General features: G+C 44.4%; 1 protein-coding gene across 1 annotated transcript in view; it reads left to right on the top strand.

Moving 5' to 3' along the window:
- Nucleotides 1–22743, top strand: part of LOC310799084 (uncharacterized protein) — a 303168-nt gene that overhangs the window by 235155 nt on the left and 45270 nt on the right. The window contains exon 12 of the mRNA XM_083661645.1: nt 649–822. Coding sequence (XP_083517771.1) covers nt 649–822 — 174 coding nt within the window. The remainder of the gene's footprint in view (nt 1–648; nt 823–22743) is intronic.

Here is a 22743-nt window from a genome sequence, read left to right as displayed (position 1 = left end):
GTTTCCCTGGCACGTTCCGCCATCTTTCAAACTAACGTGTTGTCGCTTTGTGGGCTTTGCGGCACGTCGCACGGAAGTGACGCCAGTAGTGAACAAAGACGAGTGAGTCGAACAAGAGAAAGAAGGAAATGTAACGACTAACGTAACGAGTCCGTTTGTCTTGGGGTAACGGTAATATTATTACTTATATTCTATAGTAATTCGTTATACTACTCGTTACTTGGAAAAAGTAATATTATTACAGTAACGAGTAACTAGTAACTCGTTACTTCCCAACACTGATCATGGAGATACGGCACTTTAATTGGAATTAAACTAAATTGTAAATTGTATTACTAATGTATCAAATTTGGGGAGTGCGCATAGGGGGACCCAATGGAGTGCAGTGCTGAAATCTTGTGCAATTTGGCGTAGCGCCACCTACTGGCAACACCGAAAGTAGTTTATCTCAAGAACCGTTCGTCCGATCGACTTCAAACTTTGAGATTGTACTGCTGGGAACCTGACAGAGTGCATGCATTGCCTAATTTAATGCTATTTGGCATAGCACCACCTATACTGGCAAACACAAAAAGCGGTTTATCATTTATGAGTGCTAAATGGAAAACATTTTAAAGTTGTTTCTCTCCATCACTAATTCTCATGCAGACTGAGTCGCTGTTATCTGTCAGAGAGAAGCTGTGAAGGTCTGGCCTCACTTCTCAGCTCCCAGTCCTGCAGTCTGAGAGAGCTGGACCTGAGTAACAACGAGCTTCACGATTCAGGGATGAAGCTGCTATCTGCTGGACTGCAGAGTCCACACTGCAGACTGGAGACTCTCAGGTACGATCCATTCACAGCTTTCCTCATGTGATTTGACACGTTGATTTCTCCAAAATAAGGTCCCTGCTCTCAAAACTCTCAGGTCAGTATTCCTCAATCTGCAAGTGTTACTTCAGGACTCCAGAACATTTTACATTGTAATTTTCACTGAAAATAAAGTTAGGATTTTCCAGAATGTGTTTTGTCCTGACCAACATTCATACACAGCTCTGAACCTGGAGGACTGAGAGAAGATCCTCCATGAGTTGATCTCATGTCATTGTGAATATCAATATCTGCAGTGTTCAAAGTAACATTTTCCCCCACTGACCCACTTGGCCAGTAGATCAGAGTTCTACTGGCCACTTCTGGTTCAAAAGTTATGGACCAGAATGTAAAGAGGGCTGTTATAGTGCCACCATCTGCTCAATTTGTGTAATTCTTTCGTATATAGTAAAAGGCCCGTCTGTGCACCTCCCTACCAAGTTTCGTAGCTGTAGCTGTTATGGTTTCTGAATTACAGCTAATTTACTCCAAGTTTTTTTGAAACCCCATACAAGTCAATGGGGAAAAAATGGCGCTTAATGGCGAATAGCGCCCAAACCGCTTGACCAAACCCTTAGAAAAGTCATAGCACACCTGTCCTCAATAAGCCGCATGTTTTGAGTTTGGGCATGTCTATGTGGCGCAGAAATTGTGGGAGTTATTATGCACCAAAAAAGTGGCTGCTGCGCAGCAATGGGTTGTGGCTGCTCGAGTGACATCAGTGATGGCATCACAATTGCTTGACTGACTGATGACTTCACAAATACAACCTAATTGCCATAGGTAATTAAGGCAATTAGGCTATACACGGGGCCAGAATTCAACATTTTGATGCACTGTGGGCTCAATTTTTGACCGATCGAAAATCTGTTTTGATACTTTTGTGTAGGACAGTCTAACGATGCAGATGCTTAAGTTTGGTGTGTTTGAAGAAAAAATGTGGGAGGAGTAGGGTTTAATTAGTTTGACAGTTTTTGCAGTTTGTAGACTTCATAATTGGCCATAGGTTGCATTGTACAAAAGTTTCTCCTCATTTGGGCGCACATTTCGGTGAAAGTTGCAAAGCCGTAGCACGTATGCCTGATTTTTTATCAATTTTCAAAATTTGAAACTCAAAGACGTTTGGCATGGGACTGGACCTTTGTGCAAAGTTTGGTTTTGGCCGGGCAAGTCTCAAGGCTTTGAGCTAGAGGTCTTCGGGTATGCCCGACCCCCCGAATACCCGAGGTTCCGACCCGGACCCGGCCGGGTCTGGGTCCATTCAAAAGAAGTGCCTCCGGGTCTGGGCCGGTTCCGGTAGTGATTGTCACGGGTCTCGGGGCTCTGACAGTGAAATGCCGGGTCCAACAAGACCCGAGTGGACCCGGCGATCAGCGCTGATCACGAAAGAAACGCATCAAAACAGCACACAGCTTGTTGTCACAAACTGCAAGTAAATCCATAGAGAAAATAACTAGCAAAGAGCGTTCCCATCTGCAATGAAAATTACTTCCTCATTTACATGAGGCGCATGTGACCACCACATGCGTACACATGCGCACACATGCGCCTCAGGCAAACGAGGAAGTGATTTTCGTTGCAGAGAGGTAACCCTCTTGCTGGCTCCTCTCGCTATGGATTTAATTGAAGATGACTGTTTCCCGTACTTTTGGATTATTATTCGATGATCGCATGGTGAGTACACAAGTCACAACATGTATGTGATTGTTTCTAGCGCTGTTGTGTGTGTTTTTGGGCGAAGGAACGGCGGTAGCATAGAGAGACTGCCACTGTACTATCTAACTAGCGTTAGGCAGCATCAACCACGTGAGAATGCTATAACGTTAAGATGCACAAAGTTTCATTTGATATACAACTTGCAGCAGTTAACAAGCAACTTTGACGTCGACACCACTAGTCTCTGCCTCAGTATTTCTCGGATCTGTACAGGGCCGGGTCTCAGATTTGTAATAATAGACGGGTCCACTCCAGGTCCGGGTCCGACATTTATCGGTTCTGAACGGGACCGGGTCTCAGATGTCTAATAATAGGCGGGTCCATTACAGGTTCGGCACAAATTCCCCGGGTCCATTAGGGTCGGGTCCGTGATTTTGGACCTGTGAAGACCTCTACTTTGAGCTATTATGACATCACAATTGCTCGAGTGACATCAGTGATGGCATCACAATTGCTTGACTGACTGATGACATCACAAATACAACCTAATTGCCATAGGTAATTGTGAGGATGCCGAGCGGTCATGGAGGAAGAATGAGGAGGAGCAGAGCCCATGAGGACAGTTTAACATGTCAAATTTATTTTAGGCACCATTTTTACAGAGTACAACAACACCTGACAGCAACACCTCCAAACACAACTGAGACATATAGGGTGAGCAGACAATCAGCTGGCTGGCACATACCAAACTCCACAGGGCACTATCACACACAAATCAGAAACCAGAGACTAAACATCCACATAAACCCACTACCAAAACACACCCATAATCTCTACAAATACATACACACCCACATATACCCAAACCATACCTACAAATGTACCACAAAAATAAACATCCCCAAATAGACAAACCAAACCTCCCCCTACCCACTTCCCACTTGATGTAACCCTCCCGGGAACTATTAATAGGTGCACAGAGCACCTGGGGAACTGTTTGCCCGATGGCCACCCTGGGAGGAGGAGAAGAGGCAGAGGTAAGTTTGAGCATACATGATTGTCTTGAGTTTTACAATTATACTCTTTAATTACCACCTTCGCTACATTGAGTCATAAATCAATGCTTATTGTTTTCTTGGTTCACAGGTGAACGACGAGGCGGCAGCCCACCGTCCGAGCTGTGAACACCAAAGTGAAGATGGCTGCAACACATGAGCAATCAACAATCAGCAATCAGTCAATCAATAAATAAATGTTTATAAAATACTGTGTGCTCATTTAACCTGTCTATAATAGTGTGCAAAGCTATGTGTGCCAATCTGCCAATTAATTCAGTGCAAAATATAGATTTATTCATACCCCATTTTACTCAATATCACATTTATGTTTTAAGATCACTAGTAACGGCGGCTCGTCGTTACATTTCCTCCCCCATCTCCCAAGAGTACAGTACCTCAACCTTCATGTACCCGGGACAGACAGTCAGCCACCACATTGGACTTCCCCGTTCGGTACTGCACGGTGAAGTCATATGGCTGCAGAGAGAGATACCATCCCGTCAGACGCATGTTCTTCTCCTTCATTCTATGGAGCCACTGGAGTGCCCTGTGATCCGTCTCCAGGGTGAAGTGTCGCCCAAGCAGGTAGTACCTCAGCGCCTCAACTGCCCACTTCATCGCGAGACACTCCTTCTCCACCGTTGAGTATCGTGTTTCACAGTCCAGAAGTTTGCGGCTCAAGAAAGCAAGCGGCTTCCTCTCTCCATTCACCTCTTGAAGTAGTACTGCCCCCAGGCCGACTCCAGAGGCATCCGTCTGCAGTATGAATGGTTGGGAGAAATCAGGGCTGTGGACAACTGAATCTTTAGCAATGGCTCCCTTTAGGTCGTCGAATGCCCTCCCACATTCATCAGTCCAACGAACTTTGTTCGGTGCAGAGTTCTTGGTGAGGTCAGTGAGGACGGCTGCCCTCTCAGAAAAGTGGGGGAAGAACCTGCTGTAACACCCCACCAGCCCCAAAAAGGAACGAACCTTCTTCTTGGTGGTAGGCACAGGATATGAGTGGATAGCATCCACCTTCCCCACACGAGGCTTGATCACACCCAGTCCAACGACGTGGCCCAGATACTCCACCTGCTTCTGGGCAAAGGCACACTTGTGTGGATTGATGGTAAGCCCAGCCATCTTGATCAGGTGGAGGACCTGCCGAAGGTGAGCAACATGTTCCTCCCAGGTCTGGCTGAAAATGACGACATCATCCAAGTAGGCAGCTGCAAACTGTGGCACATCCCTCAGCACTTGGTCCATGAGCCGTTGAAACGTTGCTGGCGCCCCCTGCAGACCAAACGTCATCACTTTAAACTGGAAAGGGCCATATGGTGTGTTGAAAGCAGTCAGCTCCTTGGTCTCAGGTGCCAGGGCCAGCTGCCAGTACCCTTTGCTCAGGTCAAGCGTGGTGATGAATGCGGCCTTCCCCACTCTCTCCAGCAGCTCATCGATGCGGGGCATTGAATAGTATTGAGATTTGGAAACTGAATTGAGGTACCTGAAGTCGATGCAGAACCTGAGGGAACCATCTTTCTTAGGGACCAACACGATGGGACTGCACCACTCACTGGTTGAAGTCTCAATTATATCCAGCTGCAACATCAGCTCAATCTCCGTCTTGAGCTTTGACACCAAACGTTCAGGGATCCTGTAGAACCTCCGGCGGGGAGTGGCATCTGCTTTCAGGCGAACCTTGTGCTGTACCAGAGTTGTGAAGCCAAGTGTTTCTTGGAACAGCTCCGGATCGTGCAATGCTCTTATCTGCCCCTGCTGGACAGGCCGGAGGTGGGATACCTGCACCGTACTGGGCTCAGAAGTGTCAGAGGGGAATGCCTGCTCTCTCTCTTCAGCCCCCTGGGCACGGATGAGGAGCTGCTGCTGGACAGGCCGCTGCACTGGCTGTGCAGGCACCTGAAACTCTTTCAACAGGTTAACATGGAAACACTGATGTTTTTTCAATTTCTCAGGCATGTGAAGTTCATAGGTTACCTTACCCAGGCGCTTGGTGATTTGGTAAGGCCCCTGCCACTTGGCCAACAGCTTACTGTCACTGGTTGGAAGCAGCAACAACACCTGCTGGCCTGGATGAAAGGTCCTCTCCCTGGCCTTTCTGTCATACCAGCTCTTCCGGTTCGCTTGTGCAGTCCTCATGTGCTCCTGTGCTAAAACAGTCATCTGTTCAAGTCTCTCTCTCATTTTAACAACATAGGCCACAACATGCTCCTGGTCTGTAGCTGGTTTCTCCCAGTGTTCCCTGAGGAGGTCCAGTGGCCCCCTCACCTGGCGACCATAGAGAAGTTCAAAGGGTGAGAATCCTGTTGAAGCCTGTGGCACCTCACGGTATGCAAAAAGCAAATATGGCAGCCACTGGTCCCAATCAGAGCCTGTGTGGGAAACAAACTTCTGCAGCATGTTCTTAAGAGTCTGGTTGAATCTCTCCACCAGTCCGTCTGTCTGGGGGTGGTAGGGGGTGGTCTTAATGCCCTTCACACCTAACAACTTATAGACCTGCTGCAGCAGTTTGGACAGAAAGTTTGTTCCACAGTCTGTGAGGACCTCTCTAGGTATGCCTACCCTTGAAAACAGCTGCAGAAGGCAGTTAGCAACCTGTCTAGGTCAGAGGAGGTAGAGGACAGAGGAATTATCAGTAGTTAACGAGTTTAAATACTTAGGCGTGATGCTGGACTCCAATTTAACGTTCAGCAATCACATTAAAATGATCTCCAAAAAAATTTAATTCCACCTGTATAATTTCAGACAAATAAGGAGCTGTCTGTCCACAGACGCTGCGTTTTTATTTTTACACTCAATGATCCTTTCGCATCTGAATTATTGTATAACTAGCTGGTCGCTGACAGGAGTAACCATCCTCAAACCAGCCGAACTACTTTATAAAAAAGCCCTGAAAATACTAGATAAAAAACCCTTTTCTCATCACCACTGCCATGTCATACGTAAATATGGCATGCTAAGTTTTGAGAATTTTAGAAATTTCACCTCTGCCTGTCTAATTTACAAAGTTCTACATGGACTGGCGCAGCCTCCTCTTGCTGACTTTATCAAATATCGTGCGACCGCCAACTCGACCCGTGTCACCCGGGCCATTACGAACAAGGTCTGTGAGGTCCCCTTTAGAAAAACTTCCTTTAGTCAGAAGACCCTATCCTTCATGGGAAGCACTCTCTGGAATAATCTACCTCCCTCGATTAGAGAATGCCCGAGTCTCGCCACCTTCAAAGGCCAGTTGAAAATATGGCTCAGATCAAACCAACAATGTGATCACAATTAACATACTTAACAGATAATTTGCCATGTTTTGCAGCATGCTCTGTGTGTTTTATTTATTTTATTTATTTTAGGTTTTACTAACCTTTTATACTATTAATTTTTTTTGGTGCTAATAATTGTGTTTTAATCATTTTTGGTTTTACTAACTTTCTGTACTTTTAATCTTTGTTGTATTATTAATTGTTCTTTCGCTTTCATGATTACATCAACCTGCCATGGGACTACAGGTGGAAACTAGCCCTTGGGCTACAACCTGGCATATTTACTGTACGGCTGTACTGTTCATTAATGTGTAAAGTCCCATTCTTTAAATAAATGAATCTGAATCTGAATCTGTCTGGCCTTAACAGATCTAAGGGGAAAAGCTTCTGGGTAACGTGTGGCATAGTCACAGATCACTAATATGAACCGATTCCCTGAGGAACTTTTTTCAAGGGGCCCCACTACATCCATGCCTATCCTGTCAAATGGTGTGTTAATGACTGGCAATGGCTGAAGCTGGGCACGAGCTACTCCCCTAGCTGACATGTTGCACATGAAGCACAAAAATCCTTAACTTGGGTGTACATACCTGGCCAAACAAACCTACTACCAATCCTGTTGAGGGATTTTTGGAAGCTAAGTGGCCTGCCCAGGGGATGGAATGACCTAGCTCCATGACCTTCTCTATAAGGCTCTGCGGCAAAGCTAAGGCCTCAACTTTACCCTGACGCTGGTAGAGAATGCCATTGTGAATGACATAGCTGGCACCAGCTAAACAGTCTGCCTTGCCCTGTTTCTCACCCTCAACCTCTGAGACTTTGTCAAACCAGGGTTTCAGCATCGAGTCAGCTTGCTGCAGTGCTGCTATGTCAGAGGGGATGTGAAATTCTACAGACTGGTCGGGCATGGCTGCTTCCTCACTTTGTTCCCTGGCAGTAGCCAAAAACTTTTCCCTCCTTTTCTGGCTCTTAGATTTGGGAGTCTTCACTGGGCCTGACTCCAAATCAACTCCTGCAAAAGGCAACTCATTGAGGACATTTCTGGCCTTCTCAGCCCTAGTCATCACCATGTTATAGGTCAACCCTGTAGGTTGGGGCTCTAGCTGTGGACCTTTACCCTCCCGCATTGGTGCCTCAACAGCGCCCTCTACATGGCCCTCACCGGTAACCTGGTCATTATCTCTCACCTGCTGTATCAAGTCTAGCAGTGTGGGGACATCATTGCCAAGGATGACTGGATATGGCAGTTTGGGGACTAAAGCTACTGACAAGAGGTAACTCTGGCCACCTACAGTAATATAAACCTCAGCTGTGGGATACTCTTTCACATCACCATGAACACAGCTAATGTTGGAAGTAGTCTCACTCCATTGTTCTCTAGGCACTAAGTTAGACTGAACAACAGACTGAACACTGCTTGAGTCTAAAAGGGCCTCCTCCCGCTGACCATTCACCAACACTGCTACAGTGTGCATGTTTTCCTGAACAGAGTGTAAGCGAGTGGGTCTGGGGACTGAACACAGAAGAGAAGGCTGACTCTGTTTGGTTACAGGGCATGTGTACTGTGTGTGACCTAGTTCATTACACTGATAACAGCGTGTCTCTTGCCTAGAGTTAGAGAAATACTTCCTACTAGTGTTAGGTCTACTGGGAGTGAAGTGTTTATTGGAAGAGAACTGACTGTCACGGCCGATGGTGGCTCTCTTACTTCCAGTTCTGGCTGACAGGAAAGTCTCTGCAAACCGGGCGGCCTGCTCTGCAGAACTTGGGTCACGTTCACGGATCCAGACCTCGAGCTCCGGATCCACCATCCTTAAAAACTGCTCCAGAATCAAAAGTTCAGAAATTTCTTTCACATTGGAGCTCTCTGGTTTAACCCACTTATTAAACAAGTCTTTCAATCGAACATACAGCTCCCGTAGGGTTTCCCCCTGGTTAATGTCCAGTGAGCGAAATCTTTTTCTGTAGGTGTTGGCTGTAATCTCATATTTAGCCAAGATAGCTTCTTTGACTTTCTCATAATCTTCAGAATCAACAATGTCCATGAGAACGTAAGCACTGCATGCCTTACCTGTGAGCAGAGGGACAAGATGAATAGCCCACTCATCTGTTTGCCACCGGCAGACAGTGGCCATTCTTTCAAATGTTGTTAAATAATGTTCAATGTCATCATCAGGTGAGAGTGGTATCAACCCTCTGTGGATGTGTGGTGCCCTCTGTGGTGGTGGTTGTGGCCCCTTCAGCTGGCCGCCTTGCCTGGCCACCATCCCCAGATTTTCCCCATCATCATCATCATCGTCATCATCATCATCATCATCATCATCATCACCTTGCTCAGTTCTGTTCTCACATTATTTTCTTAAATCCGTTACCTGTTGTTGGATCTGTTGAAATTGGTGCTGCATGCTTTTCCACCTCTGTTCTTGGCGTGTAGACTCTTTCTCCATCTGCTTCTCTCTGGTCGTTTGGGAGTGAACCAGAGATTGCACCAGGCTTGTCAACGCCTCCATTTTATCAGCCGGCTGGTTGCCTGTTACTGATGGCCCCTGCTGGTCAGACGAACCTGGTTCTTCTTTATCATGCTCCTCCAACTGGTCTGGCTTTGTCTTTTGTCCTTTCCTTGTGGCCATTGTGTTCTCCTCAAGGTGCTGTCGGCCTTTACTTCTGACACCAATTGTGAGGATGCCGAGCGGTCATGGAGGAAGAATGAGGAGGAGCAGAGCCCATGAGGACAGTTTAACATGTCAAATTTATTTTACGCACCATTTTTACAGAGTACACCAACACCTGACAGCAACACCTCCAAACACAACTGAGACATTTATATAGGGTGAGCAGACAATCAGCTGGCTGGCACATACCAAACTCCACAGGGCACTATCACACACAAATCAGAAACCAGAGACTAAACATCCACATAAACCCACTACCAAAACACACCCATAATCTCTACAAATACATACACACCCACATATACCCAAACCATACCTACAAATGTACCACAAAAATAAACATCCCCAAATAGACAAACCAAACCTCCCCCTACCCACTTCCCACTTGATGTAACCCTCCCGGGAACTATTAATAGGTGCACAGAGCACCTGGGGAACTGTTTGCCTGATGGCCACCCTGGGAGGAGGAGAAGAGGCAGAGGTAAGTTTGAGCATACATGATTGTCTTGAGTTTTACAATTATACTCTTTAATTACCACCTTCGCTACATTGAGTCATAAATCAATGCTTATTGTTTTCTTGGTTCACAGGCGAACGACGAGGCGGCAGCCCACCGTCCGAGCTGTGAACACCAAAGTGAAGATGGCTGCAACACATGAGCAATCAACAATCAGCAATCAGTCAATCAATAAATAAATGTTTATAAAATACTGTGTGCTCATTTAACCTGTCTATAATAGTGTGCAAAGCTATGTGTGCCAATCTGCCAATTAATTCAGTTCAAAATATAGATTTATTCATACCCCATTTTACTCAATATCACATTTACGTTTTAAGATCACTAGTAACGGCGGCTCGTCGTTACAGTAATTAAGGCAATTAGGCTATACACAGGGCCATAATTCAACGTTTTGATGCACTGTGGGCTCAATTTTTGACCGATCGAAAATCTGTTTTGATACTTTTGTGTAGGACAGTCTAACGATGCAGATGCTGAAGTTTGGTGTCGTTTGAAGAAAAAATGTGGGAGGAGTAGGGTTTAATTCGTTTTTGCAGTTTTGCGGTCTTTAGACTCCATAATTGGCCATAGGTTGCATTGTACAAAGTTTCTCCTCATTTGGGCGCACATTTCGGTGAAAGGTGCAAAGCCGTAGCACGTATACCTGATTTTTTATGAATTTTTAAAGTTTGAAACTTTAGACGGTCGCTGTAGTGCCACCGTTAGGACTATGGGCCCCAAATTTGTGTCAAAGACGTTTGGCATGGGATTGGACCTTTGTGCAAAGTTTGGTTAGTTTTCATCCATGGGAAGTCGAACTTCCCGGGAGAAGAAAAATAATAATAAATATAGCCGCAAGCGGTGATGCGGGGTCCAAGCTTCTGGTGACTTGGGGGTTATATGTCAGATAATATAGACACTGAATTGCACATTTAGTCAGAGTTGATATGTGCACAAGTGTACCAAGTTTGCAGTAAGTAATCTGTAGTAAGTAGCAGTGGTGGTGGTAAGCCAAATGGTGGCTGTCAAAGAGGCTTATTAACACATTCACTGCCAGCCGTTTTTTTTACTGTAGGTAGCTTCTGCCAAGGTTTTTTTTTGAGGATTCTGGCTCATCTTTCAACAGCCGAGGATTATTTTCTGCTAAGATTTTGTGAACACAAAATATCTCAAAAGAACTAATAGAATGTGTGCTTTCTCTGTCTAAAAGAGTTAGTTTGTAGAGTTAGTAGTTATGTAGGCATTAGCACTTGAATACAGCATGGTTTCAGCGTCTGAAAATTTAAGCTGAGAAAAATGCCTTTTTGTGAAATTCAATAGAACAGTCACTTTAACCATTCATTTTTGGCATCAGTAAGACGTCAGACATCTAAACAATAGTTTTGAACAGTAATTTCCTCCATAACAGCAGGAAACCCCCCTCTCCTTCAAACTCCTCCCTCCGTGTGTGTTCTCCTCCTGCCTCCCTGGCTCTGCAGCGGGCGTGTCAAAAGCGAGTTGCTGCTGCTGCTGCTGCCTGTCTGCTGGCGGCCGCTCTTTGGGCGAGTCTGGATGGGCTCGCTCGTTTCTTGGGGTTTCGGTTGAGAGCTTTGATGAAGCTTTTGCGATTCTGGTCTTACTTATTCTGCGTGTTTCAAAGTGTGTTCCACCCGTAATCTATTATGCAAATTTGCAATCCCCCACCGCCAGCTCCCTGCGCGAAAGCGAAAGCATTTTCGCCAATCCATTTTCATGAGAATGGCTTCCTCACGCGACTGTTTTTGCTTGGCTTTCTCTCGTCTGGAGAGCACTGTGACCACTTAGTGGGTCGGTAAAATAGATTATACACATTCAATACCTCCCATATTTTAATATGAGATGTAAAAGGGGTTGATCGACGTCCCACCGTCAAAAAAAAATAAAAAAAATTTAAGATGAGATATCTCGTCAACGGCAGTCAACCGGTTTTTTTTAAGACGAGATATCTCGTCAACGGCAGTGAACGTGTTAACACATTCACTGCCAACCGTTTTTTTTTTACTGTAGGTAGCTTCTGCCAAGGGTTTTTTTGAGGATTCTGGCTCATCTTTCAACAGCCGAGGATTATTTTCTGCTAGGATTTTGTGGACACAAAATATCTCAAAAGAACTAATAGAATGTGTGCTTTCTCTGTCTAAAAGAGTTAGTTTGTAGAGTTAGTAGTTATGTATGCATTAGCAGTTGAATACAGCATGGTTTCAGAGATTTTTTGAGAATTTTGAGATAAATGGATTTTTAGAACCACCTCACGTGCCTGTGATTATGGGTGCCCTTGGGCAAGTGTGTATTGTGTGTGTGTGTGTGTGTGTGTGTGTGTGTGTGTGTGTGTGTGTGTGTGTGTGTGTGTGTGTGTGTGCATGCGTGCGTGCGTGCGTGCGTGATTCGGTAGAACAGGCAGAACAGTCACTTTAACGATTTATTTTTGGCATCAGTGAGCCATCACACATCTAAACAATATCGTTCTGAACATATAGTTCCTCCATAAGCACCCCCACCCCCCTCTCCTTCAAACTCCTCCCTCCGTAGGTGTGTCTCTGGTGGCTTTGCAGTGTTTATCATAGGCGAGTTTCTGCTGCCTGCCTGTCTGTGCTACTGCTGCTGGCGCAGTCTGGATTAGACTGTAAAGCGTTTTCGCCAATCCATTTTCATGAGAATGGCTTCCTCAAGCGGCTGTTTTTTCTTGGCTTTCTCTCGTCTGGAGAGCACTGTCGCCACTTAGTGGGTCTGTAAAATAGATTATACACATTCAATACCTCCAATATTTTTATAGGAGATGTAAAAGGGTTAGATCCACGTCCCACCGTCAAAAACTGCCGTTGACGAGATATCTCGTCCACGGCAGTCAACCGTTGGTTTCTGCTTGACGAGATATCTCGTCCACGGCAGTGAACGTGTTAAGCAATGGACTTTTTCTAGGCAAACTGTCATAATTTCAAATCTTAGCTTCCTGATAAGCTTAGATGTATTAGCCATGAGTGGACAGCTTACTGAGGTGTTGCTTTTGTGGTGTTCCGAGTCCATTGGATGAAGATAGTGTTCTCCTCTTCTCCCCTATTTTCCCGAATCCCTGCCACTTCCTGCTCTCCCCTCTCTCACATTCCCCCTGCTATCCTTCCCCTGCACCCTCCCACCTCTCCTTCTCTGTTCTCTCCTCCTCCACATTTCCCATTTTCTCCCCACCCTCGCCCTAATCCGGGCCCGTATCCTACTCCCTCCCCTCCCCCAACCCTAGACCCTACCTCTACCCTGGCTCTCCCTCCCCTGCGCCCTCCCATCTCTCATTCTCTGTTCCCTCCTCCTCCACATTTCCCATTTTCTCCCCACCTCCTCCCTCTCACATTCCCCCTGCTCTCCCTCCCCTGCACCCTCCCACCTCTCCTTCTCTGTTCTCTCCTCCTCCACATTTCCCATTTTCTCCCCACCCTTGCCCTAATCCGGGCCCGTATCCTACTCCCTCCCCTCCCCCAACCCTAGACCCTACCTCTACCCTGGCTCTCCCTCCCCTGCACCCTCATCTCTCCTCTGTTCTCTCCTCCTCCACATTTCCTATTTTCTCCCCACCTCCCCCCTCTCCTCCCTCACATCCCCCCGCTCTCCCTCCCTCCTCCACTCTCCTGCTTTCTCCTCTTCCCGGTGTTTCTTCCTCTTCCCCCCTTCCCCCACTACTCTAAGCATAGTACACATTCTACTCCAAAGCATGGCACCCACTCTATCCCCTCCAATATTTCGCCACTATTTAAAGCATGGCACCCATGCTCTTAGTATTTCGCCACTATTCAAGCATGGCACCCACTCTTCCCTAAAGCAAGGCACCCCCTGCTCTTCTCCCTTCTCCTGCTCTCTCCTCTGCTCTCTCTTCATTTCTATATTTTCTATATTATCAATTGTTCAAATGTTATCTTTATTCTGTATATTCTTGTTACTGTTGTGTCAGCTAGAATTAGCTAGACATACTTTCTGTGAAGCCCTCTGAGACATGCTTGTGAATTAGGGCTATATAAATAAACTTGACTTGACTTGACTTGACTGCTTCTACTGTACACTTCTGATCATGGTTATAGATGTGCTCAGTGAGGAAAGGATTAAACAAACTGTTCCTGAATGGTGATCTAAGTAATTGGTTGTCACAATGAAAAGCCAATGCTTTTGTAGTAGTGGTGGTAGTCATAAATCTGGTCTGCATAAGCACAAGGCCAGAATTTGAACCATTTGTCATGAAATTAATGTAAAATCCTAACTGTTACTAGATACTCCACATGGTACATTCATAGTGTCTCTGTATAGGTATAACAAGATTAATATTCAGGTTGTGTAAATCACCCTTTAAGTCAAACTGTTAGTGGCTTAATAGGTTATCAGTTAACAAGTTACTTGTCTGTTATTCAGATGTTTTAAAAGGGTAAGCTTGGGCACAGTGGACATCTACAAGTTGGCAATAAAAGTGTATGCTCAAGGTTGACTAAAGGAGTTAGGATATAATGCATAAAAAACTGGGACAAAAGACAGCAAAGGAGGCAGATATATGATTCAAACAATAAGTTTTTATTGCAAATAATAGTTTTTATGAAATGAAAAACTTAAAGTAAAAAGAAATATATCAATCCATTTTGTCCTTGTGTGGGGCTGAGTCGGGGTTTCTGGACTGTGTGGAGGGACTGTCGAGTCTTGGAGTCAAGTCTGAGTCAGGGCTATGATTTGTCTATTATGTCAACTCAGATGTGATTGAGCATGAGGATAGCTTCTTCCATTTCGTCTGTAGTCATTTGAGTTGGTGATTTTGTAAGCAGTGGTGTGATAAGTGCGAGTGGGATGGTGTATGATGTTTCCTGGTTATTGATGGACAGAGAGAATTGGATATGTGTTTTGCGGTTTCTGTTTTATGGCGTTGATTGCATTTGTGACATTTGTATGTGAGTGAGTCAAAGTTTACAGTAGTGATGGGTGCCAAAAACAGAAGTACTTTGTGATGTTGGCAGAAGAGACTTCACCATAGATGCTTTGAGTGGTGGGTGGTGGTGGTTCTGTGTATGATTCAAGTGCAGTGGTGGGTGTTGATGTTGTGGTTGGGGTGGTTGTCAGATATGTATTGGTTTGTATGCATGTATGGATAGGTTGGTCAGGTGGTACCAGTCGTCGATGTCAGGTTTACAGTACCCCCACACAGCTAGGTCAATGGTTCCAGTTGCGTCACTGAGGAGGAAGGTTGTTGTATTCATGGTGGTGCCGGCTCAGGTTGTTGCTTCAGTTGTGGGTTTTACCAGTTTGATTACTTTGCAAGTGATGTTGATCTGTGGAAGAGCATGTGTAAATGACCTTTAGTATGGTCCAGCATTTCATGTTTGTTGTTTTTCATGTTTATTCATTTTATATGTATTCTCATAAGCTTAAGTATTATATTCATCTGTTATTTTTGATATCAAGGTAAACGTGTATTTTGTGCAGTAATTCCATAGGGCCATGAGAAACTAACGTGTGTAACTGCGCCACCCTGTGGCACGAATTGGCAAGTACATAGTTGCATTTAATTCACGTTTGTGGTCAAAGGCTGCGACGTTTATTTTGAAAGAGTCAACGGGAAACGGATAAAGTCTGTAGTGCAGTAAAAGACAGTAGAAGAAGTCACGTCGTCAAGTGTGTCCGCATGCTGAAAGGAAAGAAGGAATAACGTGAAAATTATAAGCTATTTTGGTTTAGCACCTGGCTGATAAGGGCACAAGGTTTGTCATGTTTCCATTTCATGTAGTGTTTCGTCTGCAGCTATGTTTTGAAGCCGTTCTATTCTGTTGGGTTTTATTGCTAATATGTTTAGGCTAGCATGACTGCTACGTTAGCTGCTACAAGGCAATGTGGTCTGGGAAATTGGTTGGTGGAGTTTGCAATGCTATCAAGAGATGCAGTATTTGTGGGTTTTACACTGACTGTAATATTATTGCCCAAGGTTAAATATGCACTTTCAACTTAGAATACGGTATAAATATATTTCTAGTTAGAACTCAAATGTACTTACCTTAAGTCGAATATACTTACCAGTAGCACTCCATCAGAGATTGTCATAAGCTAAAAAGGGATTAAAAGGTTAAAATGTGATATTTCATGATTGGAATATAAATAGTGATTTATTTTAGTTAATGCTAAAAGATGGTAATGTTTGTATTTTATTTTCTTTCCGTAGCTCTTACGGTGTGTTACACTGTGTATGTTACGGTTCAAGGACAAGGTTCAACTTCAAGTTTAAAATAAACACTTTAGTAACCATCAGTTGGAGAGTCAGACCATCATTCAGCCGGGGACGCTACAGTAAGAGCTTCACCTCATCGGTCCCATCACGCTCCAAAGATGACTTCAGAGGGACACGATGTGATGGTCGCAAAGGATGCAGCAGAAAACTCACCTCTTGATGACAGAGACTCTCATAAGGAAATGGACGCCTGCAAGGAAAGCGAAGAGGAGGACCTTCGCCGCTCAGCTCGCCAACGGAATCCCACAGAGAGGATGCTTGAATTTCAGAGAGAGGAGGCTCACAAAAAGGAGAAAAGGATCATACATCTTTATGAACAATGGAAGACACTAGCACGTAAGGCTAGGGAGCAGCTAAAGGTGGACATTTCCGAGAGTGAGATTGCAGATCTCATAGACACAATACATAAAGGACAGGATGATGTCATTAAAATCTATATGGAAATCAGAGATCAATTCCCTCTATCCAATGAGACGAGATGCCGTATCGATACCTGTGAGTCATTGACAAAGGAAATTGTTAAGATAGCTTATGAAAGGATAGCAGGCCTTGATGGAGATTTTGATGCTGAAGTAGTAAGGCAACGTCTCCGTGAGCTGCTTAAAGGAGATCATGCTCACTCCATCTACGGATCTACGGCTTCACGTTCAAGTCAGCACTCTGTAAACTCTGTCGTAGTTGCTAGAAGAACAGAAGCTGCAGCAGAGTTAGCAGCAAAGGAAGCAGAGTATGACATGTTAAAAGAGGAGGAAAACCAAAAGGAAAGGATTCACCTCCTGGAGCAAAAACAAAAGGAAAGGATTCGTCTCCTGGAGGAACAGCAGATGAGAGAACAGGAAGTTCAGAGACATGAGCTGGAAGTTCAGAAACGCGAGTTGGAAAGACTAAAGGCAGAAAAGGATATAAGAGCTGCACGAGCTAGACTGCAAACCTATAACCAAGAACTAATGCAGGAAGCAAGTGTCTATTATGCTGATGACAGTGGGGATCTACAGCACGTCTCTCCACAGCAACCTGTGTCTTCAACTTCCTATCATCAACATGTCTCTCTGCAGCAACCTGTGTCTTCAACTTCCTATCATCAACATGTCTCTCTGCAGCAACCTGTGTCTTCAACCTCCTATCCACATGTCTCTCCACAGCAACCTGTGTCTTCAACGCCCTATCAACAGCATGTCTCTGCACAGCAACATAGGCCTTCAGCTCTCAGACAGCAGCCCATTAATGTCTCAGTAACAGCACCTCCTCCACCAATGACAGATGTGACGTATCTGGCTCAAGCAATCCAGGATAGCATAACTCTGAACAGGCTCCCGGCGCCAGAACCATCTATGTTCACGGGTGACCCGATCCAGTTCATTGAGTGGAAGGCTTCTTTCACATCTCTCATAGACAAAAAGAACATTTCTTCAGCTGACAAATTGCATTATCTGAGAAAATATGTAGGAGGACCAGCTCGAAAGATACTTGATGGCATCTTTTATAGAAGTGATGAAGAAGCCTATAAAGATGCATGGAAACGTCTCGAACAAAGGTACGGTCAGCATTTCTTGATACAGAGAGCATTTAGAGGAAAACTGGCAAACTGGCCGAAGATACAGCCAAAGGATGCAGAAGGACTAAGGGCATTTGCTGATTTCTTACACTCATGCCATGAAGCCATGCCTCATGTTAAAGGACTTGACATTCTGAATGACTGTGAAGAAAATCAGAAACTCATTCAGAAGCTACCTGACTGGACAGCATCAATGTGGAACCGAAAAGTCACCCAAGTCATGAAAGAAAGGCAGGAGTTTCCTGACTTCCAGGACTTTGTCGATTTCATGTTAATGGAAGCAGAGATTGCCTGTAACCCCATAACCTCGTTCCACGCTCTCCACTCGTCAGAGCTCAACTCAGAAAGGCGTTATCCAAGAGAAAGGAATCTTAAATCCTGTGTTCTTCATACACGGACAGTAACAGAGACTGAAACTCAGGGACAGTCAAGAACGGAACCGTCATGTATGCTCTGTCAAGACAGTGAACATCGCCTGCATCGCTGCCCTGAATTCAAAAGGAAATCTCTTGATGAACGACGGAAGTATGTGAGAGAAAATAAACTCTGCTATGGTTGCCTGAAGCCAGGCCATAACGCCAAAGACTGCCGACACCGACACTCATGTGAGAGCTGTAAAGGGAGACATCCTACGTTACTCCATGACGACAGCCACACTAGAGCACAAACCATGGCAGACTCGAATCAGAACAGCACAGATGAAGCAGCAACCACATTGTCTCTCAGTGTGGAGACTGAGGAACCATCCACTAACACCACAATGATTGTGCCAGTGTGGGTTTCCTCCATCAGCAACCCAGGTATGGAAAAGCTTGTTTACGCGCTGCTTGACACCCAAAGTGATACAGTCTTCATTAACCAGGAAGTTAGCAATAGCTTACAAACTGAGACAATTCCTGTAAGGCTAAAGTTAACTACAATGATTGGAAAGGATGCTTTATTGCACAGTCACAAGGTCTCAGGTCTCAGAGTGAGAGGCTACACCTCCACAATCTTCATTGATCTCCCTCCTGCCTACACCAAAGATAACCTACCAGTGAATCGAACACACATTGCTACCTGTGAAACGGCAAGGCACTGGAATCATCTCAGCAGAATTGCAGATGAAGTCCCACCACAGCTAGAGTGTGAAGTTGGTCTTTTAATAGGCTACAACTGCTCAAAGGTACTGGCACCACGGCAAGTAATTCTGGGAGGAGATAATGAGCCCTACGCGGTTCGCACAGATCTAGGATGGAGTATTGTGGGTTGTTCATCACCACAACATGACTCACCAAGCATCACCAACATGTGCCACCGAGTTGCTGTCAAAGAGCTTCTTCCAGTGACTCCAGTAGATGCAATCAAGGTTACTGAGTCTGACTTTAAGGACGACAGCACAGATGGAAAGAATGTGTCTCAGGATGACATCATCTTCCTGAATATGATAAAGGAAGGAAGCAAGAAAAGCACAAAGCCAAGCAGATCTACAGTCAAAGCAGATAAAGGGACGGCCCATGAGAGGGTCAAGGCACCTTACACAGAGACCCAGGAGTCTGCAAACAGCATCAGTGTGGTGGTAAAAGATGAGCCGGAGAAAGGGAACCTTACTGCACAGCAGACATGGGTGAAAAGGAAAAGGCAAAAGCATGAGCCCATGGAAGCCCCCTCATCTCTCAGCACTACACCTAGGTCATTGAAGAGAAAAAGGAAAGTAAAGAAGGAAAAGGGAAATACAGTCAAGAAAAAGGAGAAAGAAACTAATTGTGTCAATACTGAGCATATCAAGGAGGCAAAAGAGCATAAAGTCGAATCTAACAAGGATAAGATGGTTGATATAAAAGAAGTAGATCTTCCTGTGGCTGAGCTCATAAAAGAAAAGAAGACTGGAAAGGATCATCTTTGTGAGGTCAGTCCTGTTAAGCATATAGATGAAGACATTTCTGCAACTGTATCAAGTGAAGATGAGAAAAAACCTAAGAGGACAAGGAAGGAGATACCTCCAGCTGTGGATGCTATCAAAGGGATACAGATGAGAAATCCTCCTCAAGTCAAAAGGATTCGGACACAGACATCAGAGCAAATGAGTCTCTCTGATCACTCGTCAAGGCTTTCCTCATGGTTGAAAGCAGCTGAAGCTGTCACTCGTCTCAACCATCGTGGCAGAGATAAGTTAACGAATCACAGCACTGTACAGGAACAAGAGGATGCACGGCGCATCATCATAAGAGACTTACAGAGACAAGTGTATCCAGAAGAGATAAAGTTGCTCAGTAAGGGAGCTTCACTTCCTCCTCAAAGTAAACTGCATGAGATGGATGCCTTTCTTGATCAAGATGGACCCCTCAAGGTGGGAGGAAGACTGAAAAATGCATCTCTCCCTACTTCACTGAAGCATCCAGTGATTACATCAAAGGATCATCCCATTACCAGGACAGTAATGGGTGACATCATCATGGAGAAGGCAGATGATCTGCCTCAGAACGAGTGGAAGTCGGACGAAGTTGTAGAGAAAGTGACTGATAAAGATGGACTTGTGAGAAGAGTAAAGATTCGTATTGGAGACCAGAAGATGGAAAAGGAGGGACGGCGTTCTGGCAAGCCATATGTTGTCAAACAACCGGTGCGGGAGCTGATCTTGCTCCTAAAGACTGTTTAATCACACTCTTCACTCTACAACCATATCCTTTACAAACTAAAAGTTTGATTTATGGACATTCTTATAGACTCTAGCCTTAAGATTTGAAGGTCATATTGAGTTTAGAAATCATTCGTGCTTTACATTCCTTTCATACTGTTATGAAAACACTCGTGATTTGGTGGGAGTGTAAATGACCTTTAGTATGGTCCAGCATTTCATGTTTGTTGTTTTTCATGTTTATTCATTTTATATGTATTCTCATAAGCTTAAGTATTATATTCATCTGTTATTTTTGATATCAAGGTAAACGTGTATTTTGTGCAGTAATTCCATAGGGCCATGAGAAACTAACGTGTGTAACTGCGCCACCCTGTGGCACGAATTGGCAAGTACATAGTTGCATTTAATTCACGTTTGTGGTCAAAGGCTGCGACGTTTATTTTGAAAGAGTCAACGGGAAACGGATAAAGTCTGTAGTGCAGTAAAAGACAGTAGAAGAAGTCACGTCGTCAAGTGTGTCCGCATGCTGAAAGGAAAGAAGGAATAACGTGAAAATTATAAGCTATTTTGGTTTAGCACCTGGCTGATAAGGGCACAAGGTTTGTCATGTTTCCATTTCATGTAGTGTTTCGTCTGCAGCTATGTTTTGAAGCCGTTCTATTCTGTTGGGTTTTATTGCTAATATGTTTAGGCTAGCATGACTGCTACGTTAGCTGCTACAAGGCAATGTGGTCTGGGAAATTGGTTGGTGGAGTTTGCAATGCTATCAAGAGATGCAGTATTTGTGGGTTTTACACTGACTGTAATATTATTGCCCAAGGTTAAATATGCACTTTCAACTTAGAATACGGTATAAATATATTTCTAGTTAGAACTCAAATGTACTTACCTTAAGTCGAATATACTTACCAGTAGCACTCCATCAGAGATTGTCATAAGCTAAAAAGGGATTAAAAGGTTAAAATGTGATATTTCATGATTGGAATATAAATAGTGATTTATTTTAGTTAATGCTAAAAGATGGTAATGTTTGTATTTTATTTTCTTTCCGTAGCTCTTACGGTGTGTTACACTGTGTATGTTACGGTTCAAGGACAAGGTTCAACTTCAAGTTTAAAATAAACACTTTAGTAACCATCAGTTGGAGAGTCAGACCATCATTCAGCCGGGGACGCTACAGCATGGCATAAACAGACAAATTAGTCATAGGAAGTAGTATGTTTAGCTTTTATAACTTCACATTGACATGACACTATTTGCATATAGGTTGACTTTAGAAAATCTGGAGTATGTAATTCAAATTCAAAGATTCAAGGCCAAGGTTCAGTAGGTGGAATTTTGTTTTTGCATGATATTGTATGTTTTATCTAATGTCACTACTGTGGCATAGGGTGCAAAAAAAGACAGTAGACTTACTTTTTCGAACTGGCGTCCTTCATTCAGAATGGTGGTGGTTGCATGTGAATAGCCACCCAGGGAGTGATGGATTATGGGAATTTGAGTCCGAGTCTCCAAGCCCTGAGTCAATGTGTGTGTGTGTGTGTGTGTGTGTGTGTGTGTGTGTGTGTGTGTGTGTGTGTGTGTGTGTGTGTGTGGGAAGGGGGGGGGGTGGTGTCACAGCAGGTGGCATTAAAAGTTTAGACATTACAAGTAGAGCATAGTACCACACTTCAAATAAACCAAACTATACCTTTCACAAATCAACTCAATAAGTGTCAAACTAAATGAATGCCTGCAAAACTGTTTTCGGATGTGTGAGATGTGCAAAATAAATCAGCATTGTTTTTTGGTGGAGTGTCCCTTTAAGGCCAAAACTCTTAACATCTTAATCCAAACAAGTTCATTTCGTCTATCTATTATTAACTATTAATTTTTCTTATTGAAAGACTGTGTGTATTTTGTCATACCTGACAGTTTCGACTGCTGCTTCCTGCAGTCTTCCTCAGAGACGTCACGTGATGTTGTTGTGACGTGCTGTATGGCTGGTTTATGAGGGGTTGGCCATCCCCACATCTTAACATCTTAGTTGGCTTTAATTAAACACACAAGATAGGAATACATTTCACATTTTTATACCCATAGCTCCACCCATCTTCCCACCCACATCGCACAATCCACAAGTGAGTGAGTGAGGCACTCTGGGAGATGAAGTACACCAGTGGTGGCCATTTTAGTATGTGTGTGTGTGTGTGTGTGTGTGTGTGTGTGTGTGTGTGTGTGTGTGTGTGTGTGTGTGTGTGTGTGTGTGTGTGTGTGTGTGTGTGTGTGTCGGTGAACAAGTTACTTCAATAATGTGGGGGGGGGGGATGCAAACACACAAACAA

This window comes from Poromitra crassiceps, assembly GCF_964638095.1.
Source record: "Poromitra crassiceps genome assembly, chromosome: 27".
Lineage (NCBI taxonomy): Eukaryota > Metazoa > Chordata > Actinopteri > Beryciformes > Melamphaidae > Poromitra > Poromitra crassiceps.
The sequence above is the reverse complement of the archived record's forward strand: the minus strand, read 5'-3'. Positions and strand labels throughout refer to the sequence as shown.